The sequence below is a fragment of the Brienomyrus brachyistius genome, chromosome 4 (assembly GCF_023856365.1).
Source record: "Brienomyrus brachyistius isolate T26 chromosome 4, BBRACH_0.4, whole genome shotgun sequence".
Taxonomy (NCBI): Eukaryota; Metazoa; Chordata; class Actinopteri; order Osteoglossiformes; family Mormyridae; genus Brienomyrus; species Brienomyrus brachyistius.
The window spans coordinates 733,031-746,024 of NC_064536.1; the positions used below are offsets into that span (position 1 = coordinate 733,031).

The 12,994-nt window shown below is 44.2% G+C and overlaps 1 protein-coding gene across 1 annotated transcript; it reads left to right on the plus strand.

Moving 5' to 3' along the window:
- Positions 1–6,389: 6,389 nt before the first annotated feature.
- Positions 6,390–12,937, plus strand: LOC125740729 (high affinity immunoglobulin epsilon receptor subunit gamma-like). The gene is made up of 5 exons (XM_049012284.1): positions 6,390–6,572; positions 8,803–8,894; positions 8,981–9,016; positions 11,807–11,833; positions 11,997–12,937. Exons 1-5 carry the CDS (start codon positions 6,518–6,520, stop codon positions 12,051–12,053), a joined length of 267 nt encoding a protein of 88 aa, XP_048868241.1. The 5' UTR covers positions 6,390–6,517; the 3' UTR covers positions 12,054–12,937.
- The last annotated feature ends 57 nt before the right edge of the window (positions 12,938–12,994 follow it).

The following is a 12,994-nucleotide window of genomic DNA, read 5'->3' on the forward strand; positions in this document are numbered from 1 at the left end:
ATATTAATAATATTATTATCAAGTCACAAAATAATCAAGAAGGTAAACTGTTCCCAGAGCGAGTCCTGTTCTGTTATGAACTGGACAACTGAAAATTTTGCAGGGTGCAAACTAACCTATCAAAATTTAAGAATGCAATATGTGTGTGTGTGTGTGTGTGTGTGTGTGTATATATATATATATATATATATATATATATATATATATATTGTGACAGTCTATTGTTAGAGTTAAGAGTGACGTAATCTATAGCAGGGCACTATTACTGAAGGACAGGGCTTTTGAACATTACGTCAGCCGTCAGCCTATTGGAAGACCTGTATGCTTATGTTTTATGGTGTACCGGCGCCCTCTGGTGGAAAGTATTCCGTCAAAAGGCGGAAGACGCCAATCTTTCAAGATTACATTACAAATATCCTCAAATCAAGTGACTGGTGTTTTATCTCACATGTGACATAGGAAATACAGAAGGGAGCCAATATCAGAACAGGTGCTGAGCTAGACTCTTTCACCAGATTGTACACTGAGCTGAGAACCAGTTGTTCCTTGGTGAATCCGGGGACACGAGACACATTTAGTTTGTTTGATAGACATGAGAAGTGATGCTGGTTGAACTTCAGTCACAAGATGTGTCATGTGATGTGGATCCCATCAGAAACGTGTCCCCCACTCTGCTGTGGTACCATCCTTCATTATGTCCATCTTCGAGACTTACATCGTTCACCTTGGAAAAGCAGAACCCCAGCCTGGCCTTACAAAGAGCCAAAAATATATTTATGCATTGACAGATTTACTTCCCCAACACCACGATATAACACACAAAATTACCCTCGGTACAAGTGTCACTGTGTACAGATTTCATGTCCAGTTTCTAATCCATAACTTTATATGCTGTCAGCTTCCTCAGAATGAAACCTAAAACAAGTGACATACATGACAAGCATAACATACATAACTTATGCCAACCCCTCCCCTCCCCCCCCACACTCCACCTTTCTTCATCCAAGCACCTGTCAATTTTTCAAGAACTTTTTGCACAATATGTCTTGCACTGTAACCGATACAGTGATGTACACTGGCTTTTGCTGCTATACTGCAGTTATTATATTTTTGTATTAGTTCCACGCATATTCTATTTCCTATTTATTCTCTATATTTTTAAGATTACGTTTTTTCTAGTGTTAACACACTCTGCTAGGTGAGTAATTCTGCACTAACCGGTGTATGTTCTGAATGAGTGGCTATTCTATTCTATTCTATTCTATTCTATTCTATTCTATTCTATTCTATTCTATTCCTCCATTTTCCAAACTACTTATCCTACTGGGTCCGGAAGGGGGAAGCAATGGGCACGATGCAGGGAACAACCCAGGATGGGGGGCCAGCCCATCGCAGGGCACACTCACACACCATTCACTTACACGCACTCCTACGGGCAATTTAATAACTCCAACTAGCCTCAGCATGTCTTTGGACTGTGGGGGGGAAACCAAAGTACCAGGAGAAAACCCCATGACTACATGGGGAGAACATGCAAACCCAGGCGGAGACTCGAACCCGGGTCCCAGAGGTGTGAGGCAACAGTGCTACCCACTGTACCCCTCTATTCTATTCTATTCTATTCTATTCTATTCTATTCTGTCCTGTTCTGGCTATTCCAAACGCCCACCCTATAATCCATTTCATACAAAAAAACTGCTCTTTCAACCATATAGACTGGCATACCGCTCCAGTATTACGACACATCCTGTAGCAGCCATAATCATTTACCAAACTCCATTTCCCAGGGTTCTCTACTTCTTAAGCTTATCACGTGTTCAGTATGCAGTGTTCACAACACTTGGTTACAAATAAAACTTTGTCACTTATTTTGTTCCCATTTGTTTTTCAGGTTAAACAAAAGCACATGTGTGGATTTGCAGCATTAAAACGATTATGTTAATAGTCCCAATTTGAGTTTGTGTATTTACTCAGTTTGGCTAACTTGGTTTAGGGTTAGTTTAGGCTAACTGTGTTGCTGTTAGGGTTTCAGAGTTGTTTGCAAACTTTTTCACTATATATGACACCGCAAAGTAGTTCAGTATCTACAAGACGTACCAGCAGTTACATTTTTGGAGCAGTATACTTTGCCCCTGGGTGTGTTTCAATCGTACCAAATCCAAACTGTAGACTATTTTCTATGGAAATACACCCAGTAATCATTAGACATGAGAGTGGGTGTGAAACTGAAGCAGCAAAAGTAACCGCAGAAATGTGTGGGAATAGCAAACCCTGTCCATTTTGTCCCATACAATAAGAGATCTGTTAATTCTAAACATGCCTGATAGCAAATGGCAATAACCAGTCACTGTCACATGGTCCAGCTCCATCCATCCATCGTCTGAAACCACTTATCCTGACCAGAGTCGCAGGGGTGTCTAGAGCCTATCCTGGAGGCTATGGGCACATAGCAGGTAACAACCCAGGATGGGGCACCAATCCATCGCAGGGCACACTCACACACCAGTCACTCACACATGCACACTATGGGCAATTTGGTAACTCCAGTTAGCCTCAGCATGTTTTTGGACTGTGGGGGGAAACCAGAGTACCCGGAGGAAACCCCGCGACGACACGGGGAGAACATGCAAACTCCACACACGGAACACTAGTGGTGACTCAAACCTGCTAACTGCTCCACCGCTGTGCTGTCCCTCCCAGTCCATCTCCTTTAGCTAAATCACACTTCAACCACATTTCTTTGCAGAGAGGACAGTAATGAGCCTCTTTGCCTTTTTTAGTATATGTTTAAAAAATGACTCTCTACAGTGTAATTCTGAGCACGTTCCCCCCAGCCTACACTACGCAGTGTCCTCTCTCCTGTCCTTTGTATTTCACCTCTACTAGATTGGGTGCTCTGCCTAGTTAACAGGTAATCCTGACACGCATTCCGTGATTTTCAGAATGCGAGGTTTCATCAGCAACAGACACATCTAAAAATGTCTCTTTTAGCATTAAATAAACCAGTATAGGCTGCCATAAAAAGCAGGCACTGATCTGGCCCGTACTTAATTCCTACGTGAACGGGAGTGGCCTGGAACAACAGATTCGGGTGCATATTTGTCATCTTGTAGTATCACTATTGTGGTGACGAGGAGTGACACTGACGATTGTTTCTTCCTGTAGGCTGGTCAAACGAAGTAGCTTATCACCATCACCATCATCATCATCATCATCACCATCACCATCATCGTTGTAGTTGCAGCTGAATACCAATGCATTTCCCCTTTTTAAAAATATCTTTTTAGAGAAAGCATCACGTTACTTTGAATTGGGGACTTTCCTGGCAATCTGCAGAAGATATACTTAAAAGCACGACAGTCCAGATGTCTCTGGTCTGTATATATATATATATATATAAAAACAGAATGAGTACTTTCGGTCGTCCTAAGAGAGGCTTTTTTTCATGTGTGTGTGTAACTGTGAGAAGGGGAAGCACAGACAAGTGACATTAAAAATAATTCACATTGGCCAATAATGTCCCCTCAAAGCTGGTGTTGGACTGTCAGAGCATCACACTCAGCTGGCTAAGAATAATGCCTTAGTAGGTCACAGAAGCATTCTGGAGCGCAGCTATAAATAGCATTTAAAACACATTTAAAATCCGCCCCACAGAGCCCAGCGTATCAGTATCATTCGGAATGGTACAGTGAGGTAAGCAATTAACACCTGAGTGGCACAGTTTCGTGCCAAGGTCATGTTGCAACGGCATGTTGACACATGCGATATTTCGATCGCTTTTCGAGTGTCAGCGTGAGAAAGCGACTGTGCACTTCTCACGTGCTGTTACACAACCGGAAGCAAAGGGCTTTACCGTCAGCTTTCCACAAGTTACCGCTGGTGCGGGGATTGTCCTTAGCCAGGTTTTAAATGATTATCACTGTAGGGGCTGTAAAACACAGGGTTTCATTCAACTCAAATCAATAAAATTGTCGCACTGCCGCCTAGAGGCTGGCCAGAACACTGCGCTCGGAGCACTGAGCAAGCATTGCAGGTGGGAATGCCACCTTGAAATGCCAGGAGACGGCAGCAAGCACCTCCGGCTATGCAAACAGGTGGTCTTTGGAATTCGCTGCTCATTCTTGTTTGAGGATCCAGGAAGCATAGAGCCTTTGCCAGATCATTTAAATAAGTTTATGCTTGTTCAATTAAAAAAAAATAGTCCTTTCATATCCTTTTCAGTAGATGTGTTCATTCTCTGCCTGCTGTCTTCATATGGCTGTTAGTTCTGACCTTCCTTTTTGACTCCACACTTGAGTCTTTCTCCGCCTGTTTGAGCAGGGAGACCCCTTATTGTCCATGACCTCCAGCAGACTCTTATTTGTTGGTATTGAGTGTTTATCTATTACCATGCTTTTGGATAATAGACTTACTCCTGTTTTTGGTCGGTCTTGTCTAATTGTGTCATTCGTCCAAACCAGTCGTGACAGGATTCAGAGTCTTTATCACCGAGCCATTAGCACGAGCAGCTTCTGTCAACTCTGAATCTTCCCAGGGAGCCATCAGGAACTAAATTACCTACCCGGTAACTCGGCTTTGTGTGCTGTTCCCAGAACTGTAGGCCACCAACCAGACGCAGTACATCGCAGTGCCCTTGTATTTGTTGGTCCTGCCACCTTCCTCTCCAACTCCAAATCCGATATGCGTGGGGCCACCCCAAGTCTCCCCAAAAGAAAGATCTACTACCTGCGCTGTTGTCTTATGGTCGGTCCCCCAACACCGACAACAGTATAGTCTTATCCTAGGAAACACGTCACCGTACTTTACATTCCTGCACCTTTTTTTTTTCCTTGTTGCTGTTTGCCAGCTGAAATTAATTACGATTTCGGTAACTGCTGAGAACTGCAGACCGTTGTCCCTGGAAGAGTGCAGTCAGTGCTGTGAAAGTACCGAATACCCATTCCAGGTCTTTGCTGAATTCAAAGTACTTGACAACCACCATAAGTATTGCGCTAACTGTTTAGTTGTCACTGTTTAGCTTCTCTCTTTCATATTCACTAGGTTTCATAAGTCCTAAAGCAGATGCCTTCCCCTGTAATTGTGGAAACCACTACATCATTTGGAGGAACATTACACTCCTCAGTAAGTGTTTGTTTGTAGCCAATAATCAACAATATAAATGCAAAAGTGAAGGTCACTAGGCTGTCAGCATGATGTCAGCAGTTAGGCAGCTGAGACCCTTTTGTGGTCATATCCACAGGGGCATCAGTGTTTCATAAAGTGTAAGACTTTTGTACTTTGAAGAAAATTAATAAAAATAATATATTGCTCATTTCCTGTTCTAAACAGCTCTGTTCCCTTTTTTGCACAGACCAAGCTCTCGCTTCCAAAGACACTTCCTGTTAAATCAGTAAAATATGCTGTTAGATGTGTCCAGCGATGCACCTAATTTTAACTAGTGCCATCGGTCTACATCACTGTCATTAACCAATGCATCAAGAGATGCAGCTCGTAAGCCATGAAAAAAAGTCAGTGCCTGTTATTCCTGTGATACAGTCAAGTTTATAGAGATGCATAAAAGACAATGAACAGGACAGACAAGTGGTGTGGGCAGTGGTGGCTTAATGGCTTGGGAAGCGCTCTTCTAATTGAAAGGTTGCAGGTTCGAATCCCAGACCAGCAAAGTACCACTGAGGTACCCTGAACAAGGTGCCACACCCAGTCACTGCTCCCCGGGTGCTGAATTAGCTGCCCCCTGCTATGTCACATATGGGTTAAATGCAGAGAACGCATTTTGTTGTGGTGTGTCAACAATGACAATTAGTCACTGAGTTTAAGTCAGTATTACTTTGTTTAAATCTCACATTTTGTTCAGTTATGATAAACTAGGGAGGATCTCTAAAACGTAGCCTCCTGATAAGGGGTTAACCAAAATTACACTCAAGCTTCGACATGTTCCAGGAAGTGGTCGGTTCATATCCCCCGTGCAGTGCCATGCCCACCCTCTGACTAACACCCTCATTCAGGCCATTAGTTTCAGAGTGCAGCGCTAAGTCTGACTTACACTTTTCTTTTCATATGAAGCAATTTAAATAAATGATTGAATTTCTTACATTGCCTGTGACTTAACTGGTTCTAATCAATGAATTTGGTAGTTTCACTCTTTTTTTTGATGCCACCTTCCTTTATGAGCTTGTTCAGATATTATTTTATGGCCGGTTTTGCGCAGCACTGGCTTCTGTTAGCATCGCGTGGCACATATTAGTGTCACTGGTATTATCACACTGCTTGGCAATATTGATTTAGATTAAACTTTTCGCAAAGAGCTTTAAAAACAGAGGATTGTTGAGAACTGCTGTCGTGTCGCCCTTTTCTGAACATGTGGGAAGGGTTTTAGGAAGTGGTCAGACCTCCTAGCAACGGAACGGACACACTCCGCCAGAGCCGCCCAGCTGCGCCCCAGCCACACTTTCGGCTAGTCGCAGCTTCGTCCTCCCCCCAGCGCCGTCGCCCGTCAAGCCTCCGCCGGCCGAACACCATGAAGAGTGAGCCCCTCATCGTCGCCATCCTGCTGCTCAGCTGCGGCACAGCCAGTGAGTTTCCGTCGCGTGACCAGCTCCTTTCCTCTGAATTTACAATTTCCACCAAGGCCGAAAGCCGAAACTGAACACCCATCTCTGAAGGCTAGAAAAGAAGTGATAGACAGGGCAACGGCAGAGGCCGTTTGAGTCTAAGGTTCCATAGGCAATTCGAATAGGGTGATGACTATTATACCAGTGAGGGATGTGTACGTCCCACAGAAGGTAACTGAAATATGTAAAAATGATGACTATGCAATTCTGTAGACTTGTATTCACGACTGATTACAAAAGGTTATAGGGGATTCGCATGGTTCTGCGGGTTCCATGAACCCATCTTTTAATGCTACGACATTTAGCGCGATACTTGTACGATGTATTTACCTTACCTCAACTTAACTTACGTTTTCTTGAAAATGAAGGTAGGAGCGAATGGAAATATCCTTGATCAATAATGTTTATATACATTATATACATGCTGAAACAAATAGAGGGTTGCTATTGGGAACTATATCAATAACCGGATTAAACCTGCCGGGTTGTTTATCGGTATAGAGAAATTTTTAAATTAACTAAATTTGTTTGAAGGCTTTGTTGCTGAAATTATAACCTGTTATTAGGTCTGAAATTATTTACTTTTAGAAAATGACATAATATAAAAACTAGGTATGTGTTGACTAGAATAGAATGTATATTTTTAAAAACAGTCAACAGGCAAAAATTATATACGCAAAAAAATAATAGAAATTGTGAATTTCCTCTATTGGCGAACTTTCTGAATTTTAATTCTAATAAAAATATCAAAAAATTTGAGAAAAGAATATTAGTATCAAAAATGCTACATAAACAGTCCCTTACGTTTAATGTAACCCTCTTACGATCCTACAATCTTTATCGTTTATTAACAAATGTTTATGAAAATCAGGGTGTTCTTCTGTTTCATGGTTCTCATCTAAATACAGGGAACCTCTGCAAACGCACCTTCTGCAAACCATCCTTAGAACGCCTTAGAATACCCGTCAGCTATCTTAGAAATACATGACGCCTCACTGTAGCTGACCGTTCTCAGGATGCAGTGAAACAGAACCCTTTTCGTAATAGTAACCTGAATAATAATTTAATGTCTTCCTCAGAAAACAGCCCATGAACTCAGTTTTAATGGATTTTAATTTGTCCTTTAAATTACTTTAAAGCCAACAGCAACCAGCAAAATTCTGGTCTTCAGTTAAGTAGAAAATGTTTAAATGATCAGGAAACAAAAAACAAGAGCCTTCCATTCAGCAGATGACTTTCATAGGAACAAACAGATTTGTCCCCAGAGACCAAAAACACGCTGAGGTTAATTGGAGTTACCAAATTGTCCGGCGGTGTGAATGTGTGTGTGCCCCGTGATGTGTGGCACTCTGCCCTGGGTTATTCCCTACCTTGCGCCCGGAGATTCTGGGATAGGATCCGGAGCTCTGCGACCCTGCACAGGACAGGCGGGTACAGAAAATAGATGGATGGATATTTATAGAAGTGGTAAGGTATGTTTGGAAAAACAAATATATATATATATATATATATATATATATATATATATATCCATAACCGTTTAACCAGGACAGGAGTGCAGGTCAGTCCATTTGGGGACAGAATCTGCCGCCAAGGGCACCATCTTCTAAAGGGGCGCTTATTCGTGACTCTTCACCGTTGGCATAGGGATGCGGCATATTTTTGGGCAACTGGATAAAACCTGAGAAATGCGTGGGGAGCAAACCGAAGACACAAAAGATGGTCGTGAGATTCACGCTGCCTGGGTTATGCTGGTCTGGGTTTTGATGATGAGAATAGGGATAACGATGATTCATCATCATAATGCCACCAGTATAAATTCCACCACTGTCTGGTGTGGTGGATTTTGCATGAGAGAATCTACCCATCCATTTTCTATACCGGCTCGTCGTATCCAGGGTCACGGGGGGTCAGGAGCCTATCCTAGAAGGTACGGGAGGGAAGTCAGGGAATAACCCAGGATGGGGAACCATGGAATAGTATCTTTCTTTTAAAAATAAATTACAGAAAAAAACACTGATTTATGCTCTGAAGGCAAAAGTTTTCGGTTGGCATCATGCAAGATGATTCCGCACTTGGAAAAATTTACAAATACTGTGCTTGTTATGAAGGCAGGAAGGTGACTACATTACAAACAGTGAAAGGTGAATTACTGTAAGTGGAATCAGTTCCTCTCTGCCCCGATGTGCAGGCGCTCAAGCCGAACCAAAGATCTGCTACGTGCTGGACGCGATTCTCTTCGTGTACGGAATCGTCCTCACAATCCTCTACTGCAGGCTAAAGGTAAGTGTAAGCTTAGCTCAGCAATGCCGAGTGCACACACATCCCAACCAGATTCACTGTCTCACTGGGCTTGTGTCTCCATACAGATATCAGGTTCATCGCAGAGTAGCGGAGAAGACAAGGTAAGATTCCATTTTCCTGTGTCCGATGGTGTCTATAGAGCCAGTATTTCTTGAGGGGGTGTGATGATTATTATGTCGCTATGGGTGGGCATTCATATATTTTAGTACATCTTCTATTTGGGTATCGAACCAATTTTCTCATCACGTTTTGCAAATGGTTAACAACGACAACTGAAAACAATATTCTTGCTAAGAATTTGACCAGGGATTATTTTTTACGGTGGTGTTTGAAAACCATAGAGTGTGCTGCTTTTAGTTTCGTTTCCAGCTAAACTGATTTGTAAAAAGGATGCGTGCTCCTGCAGGTCACATGGTGCATTTAACCAGAAATTTATTTTTACAATAGAAAGATGTGCCAGAGGCTTTCGCCACTCTGAACATTTGGCTCTTGAAACATTCTCAGTTTATTTATTAGTTTATTTTCTCTTTTCTTTATTTTCTCTTTATTCTGTGCTATTGTCTGGATCTCTCTCCATCTACCCCGCACTCTGTCTGACAGACAGTTTCCTCTTTAAAAGATGACCAGTCGATGATATTTTTAAACGTGTCATTTTCCACTGACTACTCATTGGCCGAGACACTGGACTGGAGCAGCTATGCAGATAAATACAAATAAACTGAAGCTGACAGCAAAGTCCCCTGCTTTAAAAAGCATAACCACAAACATGTGACGCAATCACCGGTAAATATAGATCAAATCACACACATGCTAAGACATGGATATTCAGATTTAAATAAAGTAGCATGAATGTAAAAAAGGCACGTATGTAAAGACACAAGGGTGATATCACCCTACTTCTGTTCTTGTGCATCTTCCTGTTTCTGAGGAGGAAGGGACTGTCACGCTATCACAAGATCGATTTGGTAACTTTCTGAAACTTGCGCAGAAAGGGAGAAAGAAGAGAAAGGAAGTGAAGGGAGAAAAGAAAAGGACATGAGGAGGCTGAGATGGTGGAACATGAGGCCGAGATGGGGGGACATGAGGAGGCCGAGACAGGGGGACATGAGGCTGAGACGGGGGGACATGAGGCTGAGACGGGAGACATGAGAAGGCCGAGATGGGGGGACATGAGGCTGAGATGGGGGGACATGAGAAGGCCGAGATGGGGGGGCATGAGAAGGCTGAGATGGGGGGACATGAGGCTGAGACGGGGGGACATGAGGCTGAGACGGGGGGACATGAGGAGGCCGAGATGGGGGGACATGAGAAGGCTGAAATGGGGGGACATGAGGCTGAGATGGGGGGACATGAGGAGGCCGAGATGGGGGGACATGAGGCTGAGACGGGGGGACATGAGAAGGCCGAGATGGGGGGACATGAGGTTGAGATGGGGGGACATGAGAAGGCTGAGATGGGGGGACATGAGAAGGCTGAGATGGGGGGACATGAGGCTGAGATGGGGGGACATGAGGCTGAGACGGGAGACATGAGAAGGCCGAGATAGGGGGACATGAGGCTGAGACGGGAGACATGAGAAGGCCGAGATAGGGGGACATGAGGCTGAGACGGGAGACATGAGAAGGCCGAGATAGGGGGACATGAGGCTGAGATGGGGGGACATGAGAAGGCTGAGATGGGGGGGCATGAGAAGGCTGAGATGGGGGGGCATGAGAAGGCTGAGATGGGGGGACATGAGGCTGAGACGGGGGGACATGAGGAGGCTGAGATGGGGGGGCATGAGAAGGCCGAGATGGGGGGACATGAGGCTGAGATGGGGGGACATGAGAAGGCCGAGATGGGGGGGCATGAGAAGGCTGAGATGGGGGGACATGAGGCTGAGACGGGGGGACATGAGGAGGCCGAGATGGGGGGACATGAGAAGGCTGAAATGGGGGGACATGAGGCTGAGATGGGGGGACATGAGGAGGCCGAGATGGGGGGACATGAGAAGGCTGAAATGGGGGGACATGAGAAGGCTGAGATGGGGGGACATGAGAAGGCTGAGACAGGGGGACATGAGGCTGAGACGGGGGGACATGAGGCTGAGACGGGGGGACATGAGAAGGCCGAGATGGGGGGACATGAGAAGGCTGAGATGGGGGGACATGAGAAGGCTGAGATGGGGGGACATGAGAAGGCTGAGACAGGGGGACATGAGGTTGAGATGGGGGGACATGAGAAGGCTGAGATGGGGGGACATGAGAAGGCTGAGATGGGGGGACATGAGAAGGCTGAGACAGGGGGACATGAGGCTGAGATGGGGGGACATGAGGAGGCCGAGATGGGGGGACATGAGAAGGCTGAAATGGGGGGACATGAGAAGGCTGAGATGGGGGGACATGAGAAGGCTGAGACAGGGGGACATGAGGCTGAGACGGGGGGACATGAGAAGGCTGAGATGGGGGGACATGAGAAGGCTGAGATGGGGGGACATGAGAAGGCTGAGACAGGGGGACATGAGGCTGAGACGGGGGGACATGAGGAGGCCGAGATGGGGGGACATGAGGCTGAGACGGGGGGACATGAGGAGGCCGAGATGGGGGGACATGAGGCTGAGACGGGGGGACATGAGGAGGCCGAGATGGGACACATGAGGAGGGCGAGACAGCTGGGGGGACAAAGCAGAGACAGACAGTAACAACAGCACAAACAACGCAAGACGCTCTTCTGTTCGCAAGACGCAGGATGCCCCTCTCCTCCGTTCAGCAGGACACTCCTCCATTCACACGTGGAAAGATCCTCTGTTCACACAGCACAGAAAACTCCCCCGTTCGGCACACACTGCTCTTTTTTGTGAATGTTGCTTCTTTTCATTAATTCGGCTAATAAATAATTTTTTTATTTCGCAGAAAAAACCAGAGGAAGGCCTTTATGCTGTAAGTAGTATTAGACCTATTGTTAGTATCATTCTTATTATTGCTGTTGTTTATTGCGATGTTATTCCCGGTTGATTATTAAGCACTGTATAAATGCAGTGTATTCTATATATTTATGGTGATTATTTATTTCTCCTCTGTTCTTTCTTTCATCCTCGCTCAGGGATTATCCCCCCATGCCCAAGACACCTACGAGACCATCAACAAACACAAAAAGTGACAGGTGTGACGAGGAGAGCGGAGCAGTGCGATTCTGCTGCACTCCTCTGCAAGCCGCGAAACCTCATTTTAAGCCATGTAATAGTTAGGCAGCAGTGCAGTGACGCATTTTAACGTTTAAAGCTACTGCACTTTGAGGACAATGATAATAAGCTTCATCTGGTGCAGAGTATGCTGATTGTAATTTTGTTCTTAATTTATCTTTTATTTTTTCTGTTATTGTTGCCAATATCCTGTGTGCACAATATGATAAGTAAAATACAGAAACTAAAAATATGGATGTGGGAATCTTCCAACTGCTTGTCCAGGTCAATGTCATCGCATAATTGTGTATATGTAAAGAAAATGGAAACTGGATTAAGTTTCAATTTTAATCTTCAGTTGTTTTCCCTTTGAGTAGTTGCAGCATATTGTAAAAATGTGTTGAAAATGTATATTTTCTGGATTTTGTGTGCGAAAAACATATTAAGTGTATTTTCCATAAAATTACAAAATTAACTAAATTAATTCCAAGGGCTATTAAATGCAGCCATTTTTGATACTTCACTAATACTTAAATTTATCTTGCTTTGAACTGTTATCAAGTGAGTATGATTACAACAGACTTTTTGTACAGGGGGTTTTGTGAATCGTGTGAATATGGCCGTGCAATGTAGGGATCTGAGCTTATTAGATGTCAGTTAATGATTTAAGGCCACATTTTTTCTCTGGGTATAGTGGATCTTCTGCATTTAACGCTAAATGCCCCCCAGAATTTTGACACATAAGTGTAAACACAGTGTAAAGCGTGTACATTTGCCCAACTTACTGATCTATGTGGCCTAGTATACTGATATCACAAGAAAATAGGCCACCACAAATATACAAGGTCTCGTTTGAGTTCGACCTTTCTTGATTGTGTTATTTTGTTCTTGTGATGATTTTCTTCATTCAGCATAACAG